This window comes from Pogona vitticeps, chromosome 1 (genome assembly GCF_051106095.1).
Source record: "Pogona vitticeps strain Pit_001003342236 chromosome 1, PviZW2.1, whole genome shotgun sequence".
NCBI lineage: Eukaryota > Metazoa > Chordata > Lepidosauria > Squamata > Agamidae > Pogona > Pogona vitticeps.
Genome location: NC_135783.1, coordinates 295340750 through 295366807, shown reverse-complemented (window position 1 = coordinate 295366807; position 26058 = coordinate 295340750). Strand labels below are relative to the sequence as shown.

At 40.3% G+C, this 26058-nt stretch overlaps 1 protein-coding gene and 1 pseudogene across 8 annotated transcripts in view; one reads left to right on the top strand and one right to left on the bottom strand.

Annotated features, from left to right (window-relative positions):
• Nucleotides 1-26058, bottom strand: part of RAD51B (RAD51 paralog B) — a 473685-nt gene that overhangs the window by 299040 nt on the left and 148587 nt on the right. For 6 of the 8 annotated variants that reach the window (XR_012082526.2, XR_012082524.2, XR_012082523.2 and 3 more), the window contains exon 9: nucleotides 18846-18872. The exons of the other annotated variants lie outside the window; for them this stretch is intronic. Coding sequence is in view for 3 of the 6 variants with exons in the window: in XM_072986151.2 (XP_072842252.2) it covers nucleotides 18846-18872 (27 nt within the window). In the remaining 3 variants the exon portion in view is untranslated. The remainder of the gene's footprint in view (nucleotides 1-18845; nucleotides 18873-26058) is intronic. 8 annotated transcript variants of the gene reach the window in all.
• LOC144586195 (U1 spliceosomal RNA) lies at nucleotides 12182-12336 on the top strand (annotated as a pseudogene).

Here is a 26058-nt window from a genome sequence, read left to right as displayed (position 1 = left end):
TGCAAAAAGAGTAGTTTGCATGAAAGCCTGCCATCCTGCTAGGATTCATGATGTTACATCTGGTGCCCTCGGGATCAGAGGCTGCATCCTTCCTTTCAACTGAGGCATCCTTTTTATCATGGGAACATTGTTTCCGCAAAAGTCAAAGTTTCTGCCAAACCAGAATAATCAAAGAAAAGGGAAAGAGTACATTGAAATAAAAATAGAACTGCAACCAGATGTATTGGAGTAGACGGTGGCTTCAGAGGTGAAGACTGGAATATCTTATAAAATCTAGTAGCGATCTGCTACTATCTTTGAGGTGGGGGCAAGGTTCAACAGTAAAACACATGCAAGCATGTGGAAGGTTGAAAGGATCACAGGTGGGTACCAGCAGTAGAGGAAAATCTTTCTCCTTGAGATCATAGCAAGGGAGTGGGGTTGAGGGGGTTGACAGTCACAACTCATAAATACAGAAGGACCAATAACACCATTGAGTGCTTTTCAGGAGAAAAACAGGGTATAAGTCAGTCAGTCAGTCAACCAACTAATCAACCAATCAATCAACCACCCAATAGAAAGTGACTGAGATATTCATATGTCTCTCATAGATCATGGTGGAATTATGTTTTGTAAGACTTACAAAGGGGTCCCAATTTTAATTACTTCTGATCAGTGCAGAAAGAAAGCTTTTGTAGGAACTAATCAATTGGTTAGAGAGAACAGTTAACTCTTCTCATGCTTGGTGGTGCTTCCCCGGCTTTCCCTCACCCAGCAGGTTTTAGCTTACTTTTCTCTAGCTGGCTCCTAGACAGAAAGCAAGCACTGCGTAACATAAAGCAGAATATTTACACACATGGCAAACATGTCTAAACACTCACACACAGAACTGCCACAAACACATGAATACACATACGCAGACTAGCTTTTGCAATACTAGTGAAAGGACTTATTTTAGATGAATGAACCCCTTGTGAAAGATAATTATTCCCCTGCCTGCCACAGTGTCCTGAAAAGCTGTGGGAAACAAATGACCTCCAAGCCACAGTACCATGTATAACTCTAGAAGATGAGGAGAGGGGAGGGGAGAGGAGGGAAGGCAGTGCTACAGGGAGAGCAGGTTCTGTGTTGTATTGTTTTCATATGATAGCCTTACTGTACAATTCCCCAGGCAAAACAGAAGCACACTACCATAGGACCACAAAGTGCAGCAGCAAGATTAGTGATGGTGTTTGAGAATATAGGCAAGCTATCCTTATATTAATTTCAAACTGCTCTCTGATCTTAGCAATCATATCAACTCAAATGTCAGTGTTGAAAAAAACCAACCAACCTTCCCATTCCTTGCAACAAATCATACATGCTGGAAACACATGGCTGTGTGATTTTTAGATACATATTCTTGTTCAACTCCTCTGGGACTATATAAGCAGCTAAAGAGGCAATTGGTTGAATTGGTCAGCACATCCAACTCTATGGTATACCGGAGGCACGGATCACAGGGCCCCAGGACGTTCTACTTAGCAATGACAAGGCTGCTATCCCACCATCAGGCTTCTTTGTTTAGCTTGATTCACCGCAGTAGTTGGGAGAAAAGCATATATACATATATACATACATACATACATACACACACACACACACACATACATACATACATACATACATACAGTGTGTATATATATATATGGATATATGGATATATATGTATGGATATATATATATGGATATATATATATACTGTATATATACTGTATATGGATATATGGATATATGGATATATGGATATTATATAAATATATATACAGTGGTGCCTCGCTTAACGATTGCCTCGTTTAGCGATGAATTCGCATAACGATGTGTTTTTTAAGAAAATAATATGCATCGCATAACGATGTTTCCTATGGGTGATTTTCGCTTAGCGAAGTTTGGGACCATGCTTCGCATAACGAATGCGATTTTAGGTCCCCTGCTTCACTTAACGATGTTTCTTTTTTCAATTAAAAAAGTGTCTTAGAAGGCTCAAAAACGGTTCTAAATGCTTGGATTCATTAGAGGACCCCTTAAGTCATGTGCAAACCTGGTTTGGCTTTGATCTGACTTTTCGCTAATTTTTTGTGAATTTTTTTTTTTGGCCCATAGGAACCAATGGACCTGTCAAAAACAATTCACAGAAAATTAACAAAAGTTCAGATCAAAGCCAAATCAGGTTTGAACACGACTTAGGGGGTCCTCTAACGAACCCAAGAATTTAGAACAGTTGCTGAGTCTTCATTAATTTTTTGTGAATTTTTTCTTCCCCCATAGGAAATAATGGAGCTGTCAGATTTTGACAGCTGTCAAAAGTTGGGGGGAAAAAATTCAGAAAAAATTAATGAAAAGTCAGATCAAAGCCAAATTAACTTTTGCATCCGTTTTAGAGGGTGCAGAAGCTAATCCAAGCATTTAAAACCATTTTTGACCCTTTTATGACACATTTAAAATTGTAAAAATTGACTTCGCAAAGCCCTTGAAATGTATTGAGTCAGCTTCAATACATTCCAATGGAGGATACATTGTTTCGCTTAGCGATGTTTCCTATGGGTTTTTTCGCTTAACAACGGCAATCCGTTCCAATTGGAATGGATTAACCGGTTTCCAATGCATTCCTATGCGAAATGGTGTTTCGCATAGCGATGGTTTCACATAGCAATGTTTTTTTGGAACCAATTGACATCGCTATGCGAGGCACCACTGTATTTAGATAAGTATATTACCGCAAGCAATCTCTGTTACAATTCTAAGTATATGAAAATGGTTTGGTCATGAGTGGGCAATTAAGAGACAATGGTTTGACAAAAGATCTGCTCCTCATTTGTGATATGCTTTGATCAAACAGCGTGCATTTTCTTGCCCTTCTGGGAGCTGCTGACTACATGTAGTGCAGTGAACAGAGGATCTGCACCATTTGTTTTATCACTACACCAGGTTAGAGAGAAGTAGCCAAGCTCTTACTTGGGCCCCAGAAAATCTGGCATCAAGTATAAACAGGATCAGGAGCTTAAGGAGAGAATAATAACCTGTAAAGAGAACATCAGAACCAAAACATAGTAGGAATTATGAAAAATTAAAGAAATAAAAATGAAGTCCACAAAGGCCTAAAAATAAATTTCTGAAATGGTACAGAATCAGCAGAAGTTTAACTCAATGGCTGAAATCCTGATGCACAACTGCACCTGTGATGACAACATAAACTGGCAATGGTCTTTAATTTCCCCATCATGAGCACAGCTGATTTTGTCATCAAGTTGTATGGTGTAAGAATGCTGAGCAGGATTCCAGCCATTTCATTCTTATTGGACTCTCAGAATTATCAATGATTGTAAATCACTGATTTATTGATTAACTATAAATGATCAAGAACTTTATATTCCTAATTATTAAATATTTACATTTGTAATTGGTAACACTAACATTGTAGCTATCTTCCAGAAAAAACAAAAAAATAGGAACTGGGGAACTATAGAGGAATCAGCCTGACATCAATCCCAGGGAAAGTTCTGCAGCAGATTATAAAGCAGTCACTGTGCAAGCATCTTGAAAACAATGTAGTAATAACTAGATGACATTACAGATTTCACAAGAACAAATCCTGCCAGACTGATCTTATCTCATTTTTTCATCGGGTAACTCCCTGACAGACTGTGGGGATGTTGTAGACATAATATATCTTGACATCAGCCAAGGCTTTGACAAAGTGCCTATGATATTCTGATCAGCAAGCTAACTAGGTGTGGGCTGACTAGAGCAACTGTCAGGTTGATACACAGTGGTTATAGGATCGTACTTAGAGAGTGATTATCAATGCCTCCCTCTCAAACTGGGAGCTGGTAAAAAATGCAGTACCACAAGGTTCAGTGCAGGGACTAATGCTCTTCCACATTTTTATTAATGACTTGGATGAGGGGTATCAGGATACTTACCAAATTTTCAGATTCCACAAAATTGAGTGGAATAGCTAATACCCTGGAAGACAGAAAATATATTTAAGAACATCTTGATAGGTTTGAGTACTGGGCTGAAAACAACAGAATGAAATTCAACAGGGATAAGTGCAAAGTTCTACAGGTGGGTGGGTGAGGGGATGCATAGTTACATGACGGGAGATACTTGGCTCATTAATACTACAAGCAAGAAGGATCTTGGAATTGTTATTGAGTATGAGCCAACAGTGCAATGCAGCTGCAAAAAAGGCAAATGCTATTTTAGGATGCATTAACAAAAGTCTCCAAATCCCATGAGGTAGTAATTCACCTCTATTCGCCACTGGTTAGGCCTCATTTTGAGTACAGTGTCCAGTTCTGGACACCACACTTTAAGAAGGATACCAACAAACTGGAAAATGGCAAGGAGGATGATCAAGGGATTGGAAAATAAGCCCTGTGAGGGAAGACAGAAAGAAATAGGCATGTCTAGACTTGAGAAAAGAAGACTGAGGGGAGAGATAATAGCACTTTCCAGTACTTGAAAGAGGCGGGCCAGGATCTGTTCTCAATCATCCCAGAATGCAGGACACGTAATAATGGGCTCATATTACATGAACCAGATTTCAGTTGGGGATTCCAAACGATTAAAGCAGTATGATAATAGAACCAGTTACCTCAGGCTGGAGGCATTTGAGAGAAAATTAGACAACCATCTGTCAGATATACTTTGATTTGGATACCTACATTGAGTAGGGGTTTGGAATTGACAGCCCTATAGCTGCCTTCCAACACCATAATTTTATAATTTTATAATTCTATGGACCAGTTAAGGCAGTAGAGAAAACAACTATCTGATTTATTTATTGTCCCTGAAACCAAGAGGATGGAAGGCAAACTGTCAATTTTCCATCTTATCCCTCTCCCCCTAAGGAAAAAAAGACATCACAGAGAAATGGTTCACAGGCTTCAAAGCTAGTGATGACAAGCCAGAGCCTAGATCAATCCAGTATATCCTTCCAGGAATTTCATTTTAACCAGCATATGATAATCCCTAGATATCAAGCTACAGTATGGTATTTTTAGAAAATAAAGCTGTTTTCTGAAGCAATTCCCAGTGATTTGAGTGAGTGGAGAGGAGGAAAAACCACTGTAGTGGGACAAACAATAATTACACATAAGCTAAAAAAGAAACTGTCAGCCCACAAACTAAACAGGAAAAGGGAAAAAATGCTTAAAATTCAGACAGTGTAACAATACTGTAGCTGAATATTTCCTTCTTTAGGAAATAAGTATATCTGTGTGCCATAGAGTTCGATAGTACAAATTCAGTTCTTCATAGGTATAGACTGTTGTTGTTGTTGTTTAGTCATTAAGTAATGTCCGATTCTTCATGCCCCCCTGGACCAGAGCACGCCTGGCTGTCCTGTCTTCCATTTTGGTAGATTCAATGACATTGTCCAAACATCTCGTTCTCTGTCGTCCCCTTCTCCTCTTGCCTTCACATTTTCCCAAAATCAGGGTCTTTTCCAGGGAATCTTCTCTTCTCATGAGATGGCCAAAGTATTGGAGCCTCAGCTTCAGGATATGTCCTTCCAGTGAGCACTCAGGGTTGATTTCCTTCAGAATTGATAGGTTTGTTCTCCTTGAAGTCCAGGGGACTCTCAAGAGTCTCCTCCAGCACCAGAATTCAATATAATCAATTTTTCAGCGGTCAGCCTTCTTTATGGTCCAGCTCTCACTTCCATACATCGCTACTGGAAAACCCATAGCTTTGACTATGCGGACCTTTGTCGGCAAGGTGATGTCTCTGCTTTTTAAGATGCTGTCTTATGTAGTTACATGAGATCTCTATAAATCCTATAAAATCTACAGCAGCCTTGCTAAATAATACCAGCAAATTTTCTAAAATAAAAATGAAACATATATAAATTGTTTGGGATAAAAATGAGAAAGGCCCAGTTAACAGAAAATAGTCTCTACATTTAAGTATGGTTCTCTGGTGTTCATATAATATCCCTCTACCACAAGTCTAGGTAGCTTAATCTGCATATTATGCAAGTTATACATCTTTATTTGAACATTACGCATATTTGCATATAATAGTGAAAAAAGTTTTTCCATTGGTTTTCTACCAATAGTTTTCAGCCTTAGCATCGTTAATACAGCAATCATAGATCTCAGAGAGTACCATAAGTACTATATAGCAATGATAATCAGTGAGTATCAGATTAATACTGGGAAATTCAGGTTGAAATCCCAGTTTAGTCACAAAACTTACTTTGGACCAATCAGTACTTCTCAGCCAAACCTCCTTTACAGAGTTATTTTTAGGATAAGGGAGAAGGGAAGCAGGTAAAGCAGCCATTTACATTGCTGTGCATGTAAATAAAGAAACAATGAAATGGGTTCTGTTGATATCTTTATGAGATGACTGTGTTTTTTGCCCTTAGGTTGGCAGCAGGAAAACCCTAGTGATTCATGAAATATCACTAAAACCCTCCCACAAGGGATATACTGTCATTTGATTTGCTGTGGGAAATGACAGCAAACTGAAGAAATTAGAAGAAAAATGAAGTGTCATTCCCTTCAGAGATACAAATGGAATCTTTTAGTACAAACAGCAAATATCCTACTTTACCCTCTTTTGTCACATTTAACTTTTCATTACTGAATACAAATGTATTTAATACTGCACTTGGAAATAATACATTAGTTAACTTTTAAAAAGCTACTATGGCCTTAACATGGAACAGGTCAAATGAGCACCTAATTCCATTTCTGCATTTTTTAATATTTTCCTGTTTGATGTTTCAAAATTGCCTTTTCTGTGTTGTTTTAATAGCTGGCTGGATAGCTCAGTTGTTTAGGTACCTGACTGCAAACCAGAGGTTGGGAGATCGATTCTCACTCTGCCTCCTGCAAGCAGAGCCAACCTGTGTGGCCCCGGGCAAGCTGCACAGTCCCAGGGTGCCCCTAGAGGAAGAGGATGGCAAACCACTTCTGAGTATTCTGTACCTAAAAAAATCCCCAAAAAGGTTCATCATAAGTCAGAATTGATTTAACAGCACATGATGATCATGATGATGATAATTATGATGATGATTTTGTTGTTGTTTATTCTTGTCTTTTTAATGTTTTGCAAGCCACTTTGAGTCCTGCTGCTGGGAGAAAGGCATCATAAAAGTGCAATAGATGAATGAATGAATGAATGAATGAATGAATGAATGAATGAATGAATGAAATAAGTAAGAAAATAAAAGCAACATTTTAAAATTTTACAGTTCAGAGTTATTTTCAAATGTTGCTTTAAAATATTAGATGCATACGCCTGTTTTATATGAAATAAGTTATTTCATCCTTAATGTGTTAAATCTAGTGCATTGCTTCCCCCCACACACACACACACTCACTGACACAGACATGCACATGCACACACCTCTGTAGCACCTCCTCTATCTTGCTTCTAACGTATCCTCAGTATAAATCCTTCCTAAACAATCACTCTCTCAAGCTATTGTTACATATCACTAGTATGGTCTATGATGTAGTAGGGTATGTGATTCATAGTAGGATGTGGCAAAGTTACTTTTTGATCTACAACACATAGAATCCCTTAGCAAAATAGTCACTGATCATATTAGCTGGAGGATTCTGGAAGTTCTAGTTCAAGAAAATAATTTATCACTCTCTCCTTCCTAATAAATACAAATACATCAATCTTCTATGCCCAATTAATGAAGTTCAAAACCCCTTTAACATAGTGGGACATGTGAGTAAGAAGCACAAAAACACAATATTATATGCCCAAGACAAATATACATAGAATTGGGTTTTTTCAAAGGCCATTGTCATTTTCTGCAATTCTTTCTTTAGAGCAGTATTTTGTTAAGTTTCCAGAAGCCTTTAGAAGATACAAAGAGAATTACATTTTTCTGGAAGCCTGGTAAGATGTAGCCTAGAAATATTTCTTTTGGACTTTAAGTCCCATATTCTCTCAAACATTCCTATGGTTTCACTGCTTTCTATGCAACATTTTCAGACAGCTCTGCAACAAATTCCAGCTGATCTACAACCAGATTGCGCCACAATTACATTTACCTATGAGTAGAAAGAGGATGAGTCTGTCCTTCCTCCCAGGTGTAAATGCCCACAGATGTCACAAAAGCATGTGAATGATTATAAGGTTGCAAACAACAAGATAGTGTGTAGCCTAGGAAAATAACCATAAAGTTTGTAATGTTAGCACAAATCAGGTGCACTGAAAGCTAGGTTGACCATCTAATTAACCAGCAGAGATAACAAACGTCTGATGGGGAGAAACACAAGCCACAATAAGAAACAGTCCAGATCATTCAGACGGACAAGGGAGGCACAAGGGGCACAATGAGAAATTGTCCAGGTCATTCATTCAGAGCATAACCAGCATTCCAACGTTAATGGTTGGCTAGTATAAGTTCAAGCTTAGTTGAATTGTTGGTTCACAACACTGGGCACTGGGAAGCCAGCTGTTTACATATTGCAGCTGAGGCTGTTGTTGCTGTGTTCCCCAAGACTCATACAGCTCTATATCGAGCTGTGGTTCACCTAAGACTAATGGCTCATTCTAGGGAGATCATTTGTGCCTAAAGAAGTCCCTCTTTATTAGGGCATCTCCTCTGGAGCCAGAGTCCCATAGACTCCTTCATTGTCTATAGCTAGGCTCTCAACCTTTTCTCGGTATCCCTCTTGCAGACTTGCAGAAGGGGCCCAGCTTTTCTGCCTGAGCCTAGAGCTGAGCCTGTTCATGCATTTTTGAGGGCCCCTTCACCTTCTTTGGAATCAAACGCTGAAGACATTCTGTGCTTGAGTGGCCTCAATGTACTGACACTATTGTAGGCCAAATATCTAAATGATTTTATCTAGTGGTTGTTCTGGTTGTTCTGGGTTTTTCGGGCTCTTTGGCCGTGTTCTGAAGATGCCGGCCACAGAGACTGGCGAAACATCAGGAAGAACAACCTTCAGAACACGGCCAAAGAGCCCGAAAAACCCAGAACAACCATTAGATCCCGGCTGTGAAAGCCTTCGCGAACATATAGATTTTATCTAGCTTTCCCAAGAATATTTGAAAGTTATGGGAAATAAGACTGAACCTTAAATGAAGAACCAATGAAACACAGTACTCACCACCCCAAAGTTTCAGGTGACGAAGAATGAAACTGTTGTTAGCGGTTATAAAAAAGAGCTGAAAAGTCCAAAGGAATCAACATGGCCATAGTTCCTTTTGAACAGGTCTCCGATCACAGATTGTGAGAAGTAAAAGTACTGTATTTGGTGGCATATAAGACTACTTTTTTGCCCTGAAAAACATGCCTCCAAGTGGTGGGTCGTATACGCCGGGTGCATTTCAGTTGGGATAGACATAGCTGCCCACAGTGGCCTTCTGATGCTCGCCCGGTGCCCACAGTAGCCTCCCAATGCCTGCCCACCTCATTCTACATACCATCCAGTATCGCGCGGTATCCAGCGCAGCTGCGGCGAGCATCAGCAGCGAGACAGGGGTGCCAGCCTTTTCGACGTGATCGGCCTGTTCTGCTTGGTGGGAAGCAACGGCGCTCCGGCCTGCCCCTTGTCTACACAGAGCTCACACATGCGCACTTGTGCACTAGTGTTGGTCACAGGGAGATGCAGGGGCGGGCCAGAGGTGCTGTGGTTGTGCTGCGGCCATACAATGGTGACAATGAATAGCACCTTTTATTTGGTGTGTGGACGGTGTGCGGAAGAGGGGACAGTCTTATAAGGAGAGTATATAACAAACTCTATATTTTCAGTGGAAAAGTTGGGGGGTCGTCTTATATGCCCAGTCGTCTTATACACCGGCAAATACGGTATTTCAGACATATGTAACTTGGAAATTACATATTAAATTGGTTCAGGCTGACAGCTAAATATAGCTTTATTTTACATGAACAAGCCTTAGGCTCAAGTATTTCTTCCCTCCTTTTGCCTTTCTTGAATTTACTTCTTGTAGCAAATTACAGTTTGCCACTAGATCCAAATTGGGAAAACTATGAGTTTGTGTGAACTGTAACTGGAAAAAATAATTTGCATAGCTTAGATACAATGGTAAACTGTGACAAGAGCAAGAGAATGTAGAATGCATAAAAGGAGGGGAAGAAAGAAGAAGGAGGAAAGGGCATGAGCCCAAGGCTTACTCATATAACTCTAAGGAACTGTTGGGTGTTCTATCTAACAACGTAGCACTTTACCCTTGAACTATCTTTCACAACAACAATATGAATAAAACTGTTTCTGTGAAGTGGATGCGTGAAATTGCATGACATTTAGCTTTCTTGATATCTAGCTACTAGAGATGGGGGTATTTGTATTCATATACGAATATCCCTGCACTGGTGGCGTTAATGAGGGTCCAGCCCCATGGGGCCAGACAGTCCACTCACCGATCTGCTGTGGACATGGATGGAGCTATTCTACGAATAGCAGCATGCGATCCACTCGCCACCCCTGGCAGGAGGTGGGAGGACAAGCCTCGCTGCAAGGCCGAAGAGTGGCAAGTGAATCGTGTGCTACAGAGCCATTCGTAGAATCGCGCTGTGTCCGCGGTGGATCGGTGAGTGGACCATCCATCCCCATTAACGCCACCTGTGTAGGGATATTCACATTCATATACAAATATGAATACCCCCATCTCTACTTGCCACTACCCAGATAATACTGGATCCTAGACTTAATAGTCTTACAGGGATAGGCCCTTTAGACAGTTACCGTATTTTTTGCTCCATAAGACGCTCCGGATCTTAAGACGCACATAATTTTTAGAGGGGTTAAACAGGGAAAATATATTCTGAACCAAATAGTGTAATAAAATATTTAATACACTATAACAGAATAACATTTGAACCATGTAAAGTGAACAGCAGTCAACAGTGGCATTAAGAACCATTACCACTGTCATTAACAAATGGAGAGACTTAAAGCTTTGTGTACTCATATACCATAAATTTAATTCAAGTACATATAGACCATTATCAGCCAGTGATAAGACCTATACCACGCTACCTATATTTTACATTTCCTTTCATCCACCTCCTCCCCATGCTTATAGAAATGACAGATGAGATTGTTGTGCAACTCTGCCCATCTACAGCTCAAACCTATATTAAATTAGAAATGTTTTGTCTGATTGGGCACTGCATTGAGAGGTCCCTTTTAGTTGTGTGGAGGATAAATAGTGGAATTAAACTATTTAACAGCTGGTTTTCCTTATTTACTTTAGGTTATGCAAAAGAACAGCAACACAAAGCTTAACCTGATCCCATTCACCAGCAGTAGCACATGCTCAGCATAAGACCAAATCTCCATTTTCTGACATAATTGAATGTTTATAGCATGCAAGGCACAACACACAAAGCCAGGAACAATGTTCTTGACCAGCCAAAAAAACTGAATACAAATTATAGTAACTGAAATCAGGAAGCAGGTACTGTAATCCAGTTAGAAGTCACGAGGCACAGTTAGTTTCCTTGCTGCAACACCCTTTGGAAATACATTCTCTATTAGATACCCAGAACTAGTTGAAAAGTTTGCCAGTTGAATCCAAATTTCCCATAGAAATACACTGAAAAAGGTCAGAAACTTTAAAAAACCTAAAAGAAATTCACTTAACAGGTACTGTAGACTGAGCCTGGCTCTTCACAGTGCCTTGGTAGACCCCAGAACAGCCAAATAAGAGCCCCAAACAGCTAAATGCCAGCAGGCAGCCTGCAGATGGCAGCCATTTTGTGCTCTTCTCCCTTCCTGCCCTTTCCCCACCTAACAGCTGATCAGCCACTTCCCAGGCAAGCAGGTTTCAACTCAAACTGAGCACCTTTTAATCCAAACAGGGTTTAACTCAAAACAAGAAGCTTTTAAAGAAAAACAAGCAGCTCTCTAACTGCTTGGACTAGCAAGGAAGCAGACAAGCAGCCTCTTCACTAACTGAAACTTTCAATTTCCCCTGCTTTCCCCGCCTTCCCCACATATTAGGTATGCTAATATATGTGCACTGGAGGATTGTGGGAGGAACATCTAGCCCCTGATGGGGGTCCTGTGGGGCACCCCAAAACACTGAGGAGCTCTCCTGGCCTCTTTCAGCACTGGGGCTGTGCAACCCTGTTCTGATCAGGAGGTGCAGCCAGGCGGTCACCATGCCTTTTGAGGGCAGGGCACACAAAGGGCCAGGAGGCTTAGGGGCCATTCAAACTCAAACCTGGCAGGGAAGATACCATTCTTGTAAGAGTGGTTTTCCCAGGGTAAGGCTCATCTATTGCACTTCAGATGAGCTGACTCCTGTGATTTCCCCAAATGTGGGAAAATCAACTGCCTAAATGGGGGACTGTGTTTCTGGTTTCCCTTGGTTTTTATAGAATCACTCCTTTCCCCTTTGGTCATTGTGTGTGTGTTTAGTCGTTTAGTCGTGTCCGACTCTTCATGACCCCATGGACCAGAGCACGCCAGGCCCTCCTGTCTTCTACTGCCTCCCGGAGTTGTGTCAGGTTCATGTTGGTTGCTTCGCAGACACTGTCCAGCCATCTCATCCTCGGTCGTCCCCTTCTCCTCTTGCCATCACACCTTCCTAACATCAAGGTTTTTTCCAAGGACTCTTTTCTTCTCATGAGATGGCCAAAGTACTGGAGCCTCAGCTTCAGGATCTGTCCTTCAAGTGAGCATTCAGGGTTGATTTCCTTTAGAACTGATAGGTTTGTTCTCCTTGCAGTCCAGGGGATTCTCAAGAGCCTCCTCCACCACCACAATTCAAAGGCATCAATTCTTCGGCGGTCTGCTTTCTTTATGGTCCAGCTCTCACTTCCATACATCACGACAGGAAAAACCATAGCTTTGATTATTCGGACTTTTGTTGGCAAGGTGATGTCTCTGCTTTTCAAGATGCTGTCAAGATTTGTCATCGCTTTCCTCCCAAGAAGAAGGCGCCTTTTAATTTCAGGGCTGCTGTCTCCATCTGCAGTGATCATAGAGCCCAGGAAGATAAAATTTGACACTGCCTCCATATCTTCCCCTTCTATTTCCCAGGAGGTGATGGGACCAGTGGCCATGATCTTAGTTTTTTTGATGTTGAGTTTAAGACCGTTTTTTGCACTCTCCTCTTTCACTCTCATTACAAGGTTCTTTAATTCCTCCTCACTTTCTGCCATCAGAGTGGTATCATCTGCATATCGGAGGTTATTGATATTTCTTCCGGCAATCTTAATTCCGGCTTGGGTTTCTTCCAGTCCAGCCTTCCGCATGATGTATTCTGCATATAAGTTAAATAAGCTGGGGGACAATATACAGCCTTGCCGTACTCCTTTCCCAATTTTGAACCACTCAGTTGTTCCATGACCAGTTCTAACTGTTGCTTCCTGTCCCACATATAGGTTTCTCAGGAGACAGATAAAGTGGTCAGGCACTCCCATTTCTTTAAGAACTTGCCATAGTTTGCTGTGGTCCACACAGTCAAAGGCTTTCGCATAGTCAATGAAGCAGAAGTAGATATTTTTCTGGAACTCTCTGGCTTTCTCCATAATCCAACGCAAGTTAGCAATTTGGTCTCGAGTTCCTCTGCCTCTTCGGAATCCAGCTTGTACTTCTGGGAGTTCTCGGTCCACATACTGCTGAAGCCTACCTTGCAGGATTTTGAGCATTTGGTCATTGGCTGTTTGCATTGCTTGTTGCCACAGGCCTGTTTGCCTTGCTGGTTTTCCAGTTGAGCTGCAAGGAGCAGATCTTGGAAAGCTAGCAGTGCAGAATGCTCAGGTCTGAACAGCAGGCAGTCTCTGCTGCCAGTTCAGAGGCCTCCTGGCATGGCAGTGGGAGGCTTTTGGGTGGTGGTGGCTGAACCCTGGGTTATTGCATTCACTCCATAAGACGCATGTACTTTCCCTCCCACCTTTTTGGAGAGAAAAAGTGTGTCTTATGGAGTGAAAAATATGGTAAGTATATTATTTCAGTTGTGCAGTACAGATGCAACATTCCTCACTCTACTGCCCTCCATGCTTTACAACAGCTTCTACACACAGATACATTACTGGGAGAAAGGATAATAAAAAGAAACACTCCGATTTTAGGCAGTTTCCCTTTTTTACATTCACTTTAATCCAAGTATCTTCATGGCTATAAGAATAAAGAGCAGTTTGTTCTGGTGTTGTGATGCTAAACCCATTTACTTGGGTATAAGTATCATTTTGTTACAGAGAAGAATGACATCTTTTCAATGTAAAAATAATAAAAGGTACATCGGTAAACATAATACAGGCCCAACTTTTTCAAAGGAAGAAGGAAGGAAGAAAGGATGCTGCAGCAAGTAATTCCAGCTCTGGCAGGCTCTGGCATTTTCATTCTAAAGAGTAAGTGTTAATGCTGAGTACATCTGCCCACCACCACCACCAAAGCTACTGTTCTCCAACTGGCCCTTTTTGGGAACCCTAGGCTGTGAGGCCCTGAAATCTAGTCGCTTGAGCTGCAGCAGTACAGTTGCAGTCTACTATCCTGTGTTATGTAGAAAACCTTGGGCAAAGAGTTCATTCGGCTCAGTGTTAGCTATATCACAAAGATAGTCTATATGAAGGGCAACTTTAAAATTTTAGCAAGCCATATAAAAGGGTTGACAGTGTATATCTCCCTAATCATTTCAAAAACCCACTGTATTTGACACAGAGTTTACTGACTCCAGTGGAAAATGTGGAGTCAGGGAAGTAATCTGTGACACTGCTTCATGAATGCTAGGATAAAAAAAAGTAACAAAATGATATTTATCCCTAAGCTGCGGAGAAAAGAGAAGAAATGGAATCGGAAAAGGAAAAGGCTTTTTATTTTACTTAGAATCTAATAATCCCTCTGTGAATTATCCAAGTTCAACAGAGTGACAGCCTGTTATACGGGCTAAGTGAGGTATTTGATGCAGCTTACTGTAATAGCAATTTGGTACATAATACGCACTCTGTTGCTGAGGTCAGCACAAATTGATTTTAAAAGAGACAGGGTAAGCCTGTCTGATCCTACATTCCTACCTTACTCAAATCTCTCTGCTGAAGTTGAGAAATATATAAGTACGACAACAGATTCAGCCTGGGCTTATACTGATGTCTGTGAAATGGCAAATTAATGATTCTGTAGTCTATATTCATACTGAAGGATAACACAGACTTTGGAAAAACAACGTGAGGCATATTTATTACTCCAGTGACATCTGGAACAAGGAAGAAAACATTTGTCATTTTATCAATGAGCTATCTATTATAAACCTGCTCCCAATAGGAATATAAACCGAGGCCCCAGATTACAGGCAAACTCTGGAAAATATAACATAATATATAAGCAACTTCACTACTGCCAAAATGCATTTGAAAAAGCTCTTTTAAAATGTCCATAATGTAGTCAGGGTGTGATATATATATATATTTTTTTTTTAAAAAGAACAGCTATTTTTCTGTAACATTCTTTAATTCTCCCTCTGTTCTAAATCACATTTAGTACAGATGCCCGGAATTACCATCTCTGATAGATTCAACAAAACAGATTAATGTGAATGTCAACACTTAAAAACTTATCTTCTAGAAGAGTATAAACTGAGAAATGGTCTGTACATAAAAAGGTACAAAGATTATATAACTATATCTTAAGGCAAGATTCATTTAGCGCTTTTCAGTACACAAGGACCCCTCAAAGTGATGCACAGCGAAGAGAGAAATAATTAAAATAGATTAAAACTCTATTTAAAAGTTTAAAACCCAATATTCTTTAAACACAAATCAAGAAAACTCTGAGCTCAGTTTTAGACATAGGGTACTAGCTACCAAGTGCTACTTTCTAAGGTATATATCTGACTAAAAACATAAACCCCTCTCACTTTATGCTCAGGAAAAGGCAACACATGAAGAACTACTAATTTGCACTCAGGGGGCAGTGGAAAATTCGGCACGGCATCTTTCCACTCAGTAAATTGTAAACCATGAATAAAGCAGGATTAGGAAGGGAAAAAAACTTTATTATCAGTTCCAGTTGAAATGCCTCCTGGGCAATATCATACTGATCATATCAGAATGCCATTCGCAACAAATTCTACAATCCACAGGCAGTTCTAGGACTTGAGTTTATCCAGCATTAACAAGCCCTAATAGTCTAGTTCAACTCAGACATAACAAACGGAAATGTCTTTAAATTATCCTCCCCCTGAGACATGATTTCATAAGAGAACAAACTCTATATGTGTATGGAGAAATTTCCAGTATAAACATGTGGTGGACTCTAAAGGCTGCAGTCAGGTTAGGATATGGGTATGCCAAATGCAGAGTGCAAGATAAAATTTCAAAGTGGCTGATTTCATTCTAATTCACAGCGTGTACTTGGAAGTCTGAAGAACACATGTGAGACACTTTCTAGCCAGGACATAGTCTGCTCTATTTCATTTTCGTCTACAAGAAATGGCCGAGCTACAGAAGCCGCCAATCAAACAGTTTGATCATCAGCAGTCTCAGATGTTTGGTTCTGTCCACACCCTACAATTGTGCTTTGAAACTAAGTACAAAATTGTTCTTGGGGAAATTTGATTACAACTGTCTAGTTGAAGCAGAAGTACTGTACATTCATGCTTTTGGCAGGATTTGGAAATGGCAGTTTGCACTGCATTCTTTTATTGACAAAGGCCCAGCCTGCACATTTGGTGATTTAGGCTTTTGATTTGAAACAAGTCTGACACCACTGAAAGTAGCATTATACTGTATGATGCATGTCACAGATCACATTAAAAAATACCAAAAAAAGCAGAAAAAGGTTAATTTTATCTTTGAAATAAATCCCATAAAGGTTTGTTATTCACAGAAGCTTGATGAAAAGAAAGTCTTGCTTAAATGCTTTGAACACACAGCAATCATATTTAATGCCTAAAGTAGCAAGAGACTCTTACATTTAAATCTGCATTAATCAGCAATTTTCCTTTGGGATCTCTCCTATCATAGATTGGCTTTCCGTCACAAATCTCTCAGTGGGCAAATTCCCAAACGATCCACTTGGCCTTACACTGGAGAATTTTGTCAGGACAGAAAAAAGCCCCGCATGGCACTACCCTACAATATGCATTAAACTCTTTCCTTCCATTTTCTCCCACAGAAAATAACCAAAGACAGAGCACTAGGAAAAATATGCCCACTTTCCCTTGTCCACACAAGAAAAATCATAAAGATGAGCAAAAGAGAGCTCCAACTCAATGGGAAAAAAAAGATCCATTATTCTATAAACTGGCATCCAGCCCAAAGGAAGCTGAAATGACTGCTCCACTGTGAGCTATTCTTCACAGAGGCAGTTAGTTCTGAAAGAACTTAAGTTGCCCTAGATAGTTTTGACAGATGACAGGAAACTAAATCCAAATGAGATGCCAGTTACAAAGAGATAAACACGGGAACCACTGTTGGGCAATTTTGGACTCTCCATTCAGATGCAGCAAGATCCTAGGAGACGCAATTGGCAAAGAGACATATTGAGGCAGCCACATGTGCTGGGAAGGTCTCCCAGAGATCTGAAACCTGTTCTGAAAACTCTGGACTCCTGCCTGCAAAAGCTCTTGCCACACTGAGCTAGTTAGTCTTTAAGGTGCCAAGGAGTGCCTCGTCCCAAGAAAGAAGACCCTTGTATCCCTTCCTCTTGTCGTAAAATGGCTCCAGTATCTTCTTCCTCTGTAGCATAAAACTCGAACTTCCTCTTATTCCATTAGACATGGAAGGAGTGGAACGGATTGACAGTGGGAGTGTTTCACTCCGTCATTTTGTAGTTCATTATATGCAGCTTGAAATTATGATGGAAATTCATTAGAAGACTGCTACTATTGTAGGAATAATTTCAGACTGAAGACAACATCTATATGGGATACTACCCATGGGCAATCACAAATTCACAGTGCATAAATAGCCAAAGACAATACAAAGAGTCTACTGTGCTAACGAACATCACCATAACAAAAAAGGACAAGCAGCCTCAGTTCCTTTCCATTCTCTAAGAAAAAAACAGTGATCCCAGTGAAGACCCTCACCCAAAATACACAATGTGAAGGATGAGATTCCAAACCTATAAATCATCTTGTTCAGCATCATGTTTCTTGGAGGTAACTTTGCATCTCATGTAGAAAAATGTATTTGAAACTCTCAATAATACAGAGAAAGAGGGGTGGTTTGCTGTTCAAGGCAACTACAGAGCCAAACATCTCAACGATACATTCTTAATTTCATTGGCATGAATAAATAAGTTATTCAAATTCTGGCTGACACATTCACCTTTAATTATTTAATTCATTTAAAAATATATTAGTTGTTCACTAGTTGAAACTTCTCCAGGAGAAATACAAGGAAACTACAATATAAAAAACATGGAAAATAAATATAGAATCCTTATTGTGTTACAGTTTTAGAAGAGGTAGCCGTGTTAGTCTATGCAAGCATATCAGGCAAAATCCAAAGAAACAAAACAAAGCAAAATTTTAAAAAGAGGCAAAAACATGTTGCACCTTAAAAACTAACTACTATATTTTAATGCGAGCTACTGTCGACCAGTTCACTTCATTAGAAAAATGGGGAAAAATGAAATGCTGGATGATACTAATTACACAAGTAAAACATACTAAATATTCATTTGCTCTAAGACTCTTGGGTATTTGTTTACATCTCACAAGCAGTGATTTATGGCCTAAGTTTGGTGTTACATTGTAAACATTCTTTCGGGAGACAGAAAATGGACGACAGACATGAGCAAAACAGAGAGGGGGAAGAGGTGGGGGTTGTAAACTGTTAAAAACTCAAGAGGGGAGAAGAGTATAAAGAAGTCAAAGAATACAGCAGAGGAACCACAAGTGTTAATGTAGGGAATATTGACAGTTTTTACCTTTGAGCCTCGTGATAAGCGATGGGCCTGGAAGTTGTGAAGAAAATAATAGTGTCAGTAAATAAACAGTAGAAGTATAACATTTGGCAATGACTTAAGAAACCTAGGCTCATATTCAGTCCATTTATATGGGTGTCCATTATGTGTATACATTTTATCTCAGCTGTTTTCTTCTTGATTTGCAATGATTCTGTTGTAAAATAGTGACTTTCAAATCCTCTGTAGAGTGTCCTCGTAAGTTGAAATGGTCAGAGACAGGTGTCTGTGTATTGTGGTTTCTGATATCAGATTTGTGACCATTGATCTGTTTGCATAGAGATTGTCCTATTTGCCCTATGTAGGAGAGGAGCATTTTTGGCAAAAGATTGTATAGATCACATTAGCTGAGAAGCAAGTGAAGGTGCCTTTGATATTACTTTACTTTACCTTTATTGGCATAAAAAGCGCATACAGACATACAAAGGGTACAAAGTACAACTTGTGGGGACAGCCCCTAAAACACTAAAACTTAGGATTGGATTCTCGTTCTGTATTAGTTTGGATTATGTCTAGCAAGAATTTGCCTTTGATATTGTGTGTGCCATTATTAGTTCCTGTAATTGTGTTGCCAAAATAGATATGTGGGCAGAGTTGGCATCTGGATTTGTGACAGGGTTTAGTCCCCCTGTCTGTGTTGCTCTTTTGTGGTCCATTGTGTGCTGGTATTTGCTTGAGGTTGGGGGGGGGATTGTCCATAGGCAAGTATGGGTATTCAACCAAGGCATTGGAGAGTGAAACACTCTTGTCAAGGATGGGCTGGAGCTCACTTAAGATGTATATGAGTAGTGTCAGTTGTGGATTGTAGGTGACACTTAGCGGTGTTTTGTCATTCTGTCTTCTGGGTTTGTTTTCCGGTTACTTCTGGGAATTTGTTTTACTTTGTTGATTTGTTCCTTAATCATATTGGGTGGGTATTGTAGTCTGATGAATGTGTTTTGTAGATCCTTGAGTTTGGAGTATATGATGGATTTTGTTATGTGTTCAGGATAGAAGCTGGAAGAGTACAAGTAGGTATATTGATAGATGGGTTTTTGGTACTGTGTGGTGCTAAGATGTCCATGTTGTAGTTTCACAGTGGTGTTTAGAAAATGCACCTGTTGCATAAGCTCACCCTGGAACAATCTATGCAACAGGTGCATTTTCTAGACACCACTGTGAAACTACAACATAAACACTTTAGCATCATGCAGTACCGAAAACCCACTGAGCCATATACAGTGGTGCCTCGGATTAACCCTCGCTATGTGAAAACATCGCTAAACGGAACATAAAAACCCTTGTTTAATGCATTCCAATGGGCCCTAAACTTACCGTTCAGAGAAGTTTCCTCCATAGCGGCAGCCATTTTCGCGCCCTCGGTAAGCGAGGGGAGGGCGCGAAAATGCTGCGCGCAGCCATTTCGGGCGTCCGGCGGCCATTTTAGAACCGCCGAACAGCTGATCCGCGGGCATCGCTATGCGAGTTTTGTCCACTGGAACGATCGGTATGCCTCCACATTAGCGATCCCGAAAAGGGGATCGCTATTCGGATTCATCGTTGTACGGTGCGCTCGTTAAGCTAGGCACCACTGTACCTACTTGAACTCTTCTAGCTTCCATCCTGAATACATAACAAAATCCATCCACCTGATCACCTCTTCTCTGATGGGCTCTGGAGTGTCAGGTTTGTCCTTGTTGGAGGACTCCTCCAAAAGGGATGTAACAGAGAAGGAAGAGAGGTAAAGGAGAGGATGAAGCATCCCAATGCAAATTGGGCAGGCAGAAAAATCAAGAAGGTAGTGATGGACTTTGAATTAAAGACCTGCTTATGTCTGCCAGCTTTGCTTTGCCCACACTATACAGTGGTGCCTTGAGTTACAAATTTAATTGGTTCTGGAAGATGGTCGCAACTCAAGCTGGTCATAGCTCAAGGCACCATTTCCCATAGGAATACACTGAAGCCTCATTAATCTGTTCCAGCTGGGGAAAAAAACCCACTGAAAAGCAAACAAAGACTACAAGACCCGTCGGAAATGTGACTGATCCATTCTGGCCGGGGGAAAAAAATACCAAAAAGCAAACAAAGACTGCAAGGCCCATTGGAAATTCAGTTGACCTGTTCTGGCCAGAAAAAAAATACCAAAAAGCAAACAAAAACTGCAAGACCCATCACAGCACAGAGACATAACCCCCCAAGCCCAAACCCATGCTGCAAAACCCTGTACTCACTCAGAACAGGCAGTCCGAAGCCTCCTCCAAACGCACACTCTCTAACCGCTGGGATGAAAGAGCTACAAAGAAGCATCCTCTTTGCCAACCAATGGTTAGCAGTTTAAATTCCCCACCTTTTTCCCTGCCTTTTTTCCAGCCGTAAATCAAAGCTCCGGTCACAAGTCAAAGCAAAATTTTGCAGCTGGAGCTGGTCGTAACTCAAAATGGTCGCAAGTCAAGATGTTCGTAAGTTGAGACACCACTGTAATTTGCAAATTCCAGACCAAAAAGAGAACAAGGGTATAAAAGGAGGGCAGCCCAGCTCAGTTCTAGACTATGGATATTTTAACCTCACAGGTCAGAACTGATATGATGGGCAACAGCTAAATGCTAGGACAGACCTGCTTCACATCTCTATCCTGCTACAAACCCACTGGCTACGTTTGAGTAATCACTGCCTCCTAGCCACTAAGACTTAGTCTTTGCTCTCATCTCTCATGGCGATTGCTTAAGTCTTTACTTTCATCTCTCATGCTGATTATTCAGATAACTGAAATAATATGCATGGAACTTGTTGATTGAAATCATTGGGAAATATAATATATTATATTTAATTAATTAATTAATTATAACAAACTGAAGTATGTTGTCTTATATATAAACATGAATGCAAATATTATTTTTTATATCCAGCAAGATCTAATTCAAATTCTACAATACTACATCCATCATAACTATAATACACCTTAGGATAGCAAGAAGAGAGTACTATTGCTGCATAGGGAATAAATGCAGTTGTTGACCCTTCACCACCACCCTCCCCAGTTTTTGGACAAAGTCAGGATTGTGTGTTTATGTATGTGTGCCTATGTCTCTGACAGAGAACTAACAAGGGAAGTTTCTTTATCAGTAGTACTTACAAGTCAATTTTGACTCCCATGACAGGAAGCCTTCCCTCTGGAAGAACTCTACGGGTATTAGCATCACATGTCTTTGTAATGGGGATGATCCTTGCCACCAATGACACCATAGATGTCAAAGACATATTCCAATATATATTCCAAGTCAGCACTCCAAATCACAAGGTCTCTACGTAACTGGGAAGAAAACTGCAATTCACTCTGCCACAATCTAAAAATGTTCAGATGCTTAAAAAAATCCCCAACTCCCATTCCCAAAACAAAAGTATTTATTTGACTAAAAATTTCTTGCCACAGAAGATGTTAAATCATCAGGTCTAACAGTCACTATTCTAAATATGAATAAGGTCAAGAAAACAACATCAGTCAAGCAATTAAGAGCATGGATGAGCAACTTCTTCAACACTTAGTGAACTGAGCAAATGGAATTTTTAGGTTTATTGCTTGGGGCTCAACCAAATATTCTTGCTTCTCCTCAGCTGCACACTGAAGTATGCACACTCCCAAAGGGAGAATTTGTTGCTGGAGAGCAAAGTTCTGCTGTCATTTGAGAATACTTTAGCTCAAATGGTTTCTACTCTTTGTCTGAATGTAGATAGAAGCACGTCAAGCTACAAAGGGCAAGTCAAACTGTACGTTTCCCACCAATATTCCCCTCAAGAAGAATAAAAGAGTGACAACCCCATTCACTGTTCAGCCTGGACAGAGAGCAGCCTGCCTTCTGACTGGATAGGGACAGGGTTATAGTGGGAAGCAATTCTCAAAACACCACTTCTCAGCTAAATTTTCACAGTCATCATCTGTATTCCAGAAGGACTGATTCCCTGAACATGGAAAGAGAACCCACAAGCTATATTTAGAGTCTTGAGTAATGAGCCCCTGTGGCAAACAAAAGAAAGCCTTCAACAATTGCTCATGCCCTGAATGTAGGCAGCTGACCTGGGAGGTTACTTCATCTTATGTTCAAGCCTAGTCAACAGAGCAGAGCTTGGAAATGTAATCTCAATGGGCTTCAATACCCAAAATCTCCTAGCCAGAATGACTAATGTATTTTAGGGAAACATGGTTCAAAAACAGTAGTTTTTCTAAGTTCCAAACAGACCACAGACAGAGATATTAGTCTCATCTTCAGGTTTACACAGTAGTCACAGGTGCATAATAAAGCAGCAGGCTACAGTGGCATAGCTTCTTCACCCATTCTGAACAGCTTCTAGCCCAATCTCCTTCCCTGCAAAAAAAAGTCAAAGAACCACACAATTTATTTTTTATTGATTAGTTGATCAATTCAACAATGGGATGAGATCTCAGATAGAAAGCAAAGTACAGGTGTTTGAAACATATACAATTTCCTACTACAAAGGTGCACAACTTCTTGGCCCCAAAGCCTGCATGAGATGTTTGTTATGTACAGTCATGGCCAAAAATATTGGCACCCTTGCAATTTTGTCAGAAAATGCAACTCTTCTCTCAGAAAATTGTTGCACTGGCAAATGTTTTGGCACTCACATGTTCATTTCTTTGGTTTGCGTTGGAGCAACACACACACAAAAAAAAAAACAACAGAGGAGAAAAGTCAAATCTCATACAATCCCACACAGAAACCCAAAAATGCACTGGCCACAATTATTGGCACCCTGTCTAAATTGTAAGAAATAATTGATTCCAAGCATGTGATGCACCTTTAATTTGTATTTAGACAGCCTGTTGCAAGTAAGAGGTGTGGGGAATATAGTAATCACACTTGCAACCAGTTAAGATGGTGAAAAGTTGACTCAAGCTTTGTGTTGTGTGGGACACTGAGCATGGAGGAAAAAAATGAAGTATGAAGAGCTGTCTGTGGATTTGAGATTAAAAAATTGTGGAAAAACATTGACACTCTCAAGGCTACAAGTCCATCTCCAGAGATCTTAATGTTCCTGTGTCCACTGTGTGCAATATCATCAAGAGGTTTACAGCTCATAGCACCATAGCTAACCTCTCTGGACGTGGAAGAGCAAAATTGCTGAAAAATTATAATGAAGCATTGTTCGAATGGTGGATACAGAACCCAGATTAACTTCCCAACAAATTCAAGCTGATCTGCAGACACAGGGTACAACAATGTCAGCTCTCACTATCCGTCACCATATGAATGAAAATGGACACTATGGAAGGAGACCTTGGAGGACACCACTGCTGACACAAAGGCATTAAAAAGAAAGACTGGAGTATGCCAAAACTTATGTGACAAAACCACAATCATTTTGGGAGAATGTACTGTGGACAGATGAGACAAAAGTAGAGCTTTTTGGGTAAAGGACATCATGGCACTGTTTACAGAAAAAGAAATGAGGCATTCAAAGAAAAGAACACAGCCCGTACAGTCAAACATGATGGAGGTTCAAATATGTTTTGAGGTTGCTTTGCTGCTTCTGGCACTGGATGCCTTGACTGTGTAAATGGTATCATGAAATCTGATGGTTGCCAAAGAATTTTGGACCCCAACATAGTGGCCAGTGTCAGAAAGCTACGTCTCCACCAGAGGTCATGAGTCTTCCAGCAGGACAATGACCCTAAACACACTTCAAAAAGCACTCAGAAATGGTTACAAACAAAGCGATGGAGAGTTCTGAAATGGCCAGCAATGAGTCTAGATCTGAATCCCATATAGAACACCTGTGGAGAGATCTCAAAACAGCAGTTGGGAGAAGGCATCCCTCAAATCTGAAGATCCTGGGGCAGTTTGCAAAAGAAGAGTGGTCCAAAATTCCAGTCGAGAGGTGTAAGAAACTCATTCATGGTTACAGGAAGTGACTGGTTTCTGTTATTTTTTCCAAAGGGGGTGCTACCAAATATGAAGTTAAGGGTGCCAATAATTTTGTCCTGTGCATTTTTGGGTTTCTATGTGGAATTGTATCAGATTTGACTTTTCTTCTCTGTTTTTATTATTGTTGTTGTTGTTTCAACGCAAAGCAAAGAAATGAACTTGAGTATCAAAACATGTGCAACTGCAACAATTTTCTGAGAGAAGGGTTGCATTTTCTGACAGAATTGCAAGGGTGCCAATATTTTTGGCCATGAGAAATCTAGCAATCCATTTTTCTCAGTGGAAAGGGAGAAATGTCCACCTCCCTGTCCACTAGTGACTGGCAATGAAAGAAATTTTGGATGAGAATCTTTGAAGAGGACAGAAAAAGCAAAAACACACAAAAAGTGCAATCTGGATGGAACTACTGGGAACTTAACTACGGCACAGAGCTTTGTTTTTAACACTGTATAAGATAATTTTGACTCCAATGTAGTCAGCATTCTTCTTTTACCCACTTAAGCTTCTAAAAAAGACTTCAGGGACAAGTATTATCTTGAAATTAAAATCAAGGGAAAAGCATAAGTGATTGCGAGATGAAACTGGACACACTGAAATGTGTATGGGAAGGGATTGGGAAACAGATCTATCTGAAATTAATAATTGTGTAGCTATGAGGTGAACTCGTATTTTGAGGCAATACACACGTGAATTACAGCTGATGAGGAGGGCTAGAAAACAAATGATATGTATCATCTTCATCTCCCTGTCGTGTGTTTCCAGAGGCAGCTGCCTTGTTAAATTTAGAACCAGAATTCTGGTCTTCGTGGTCTTCATCTTATCTAGCAACACAATTTTGTGTCTCATGGATTTGATACATGGTTCTCCTTTTCAAAGTTTTGGCTGGCTAAGAAAGAGAACTCATTTACTGGATACTTATAAATGTCTGCTATAATCTTACTTTATGTGTGGGCCCGGGGGTGGGCTGATACTTATTTGGGAATTCATCTCCTATCTTTCTGCGATATTCCCAGCAGGTTGAACTCAGGGAACCAGTTCATCAAACCACTAGTGTCTGGATCCATGACCCTACATTATGCCACAGCTCCACCGCCGTAATCAGTAACATTTTGGCCAGCTTTGTCATCCAACAATGTGTCTTGTGTATTCTGCTTCCAAAAAAAACTCACACTACACCCCTCTGACCACTAGAGGTACAAACAACTCATCTGAACACAGAATAGAAGGATATAGGGGAAATTCAGGACCTGCTCAGATGG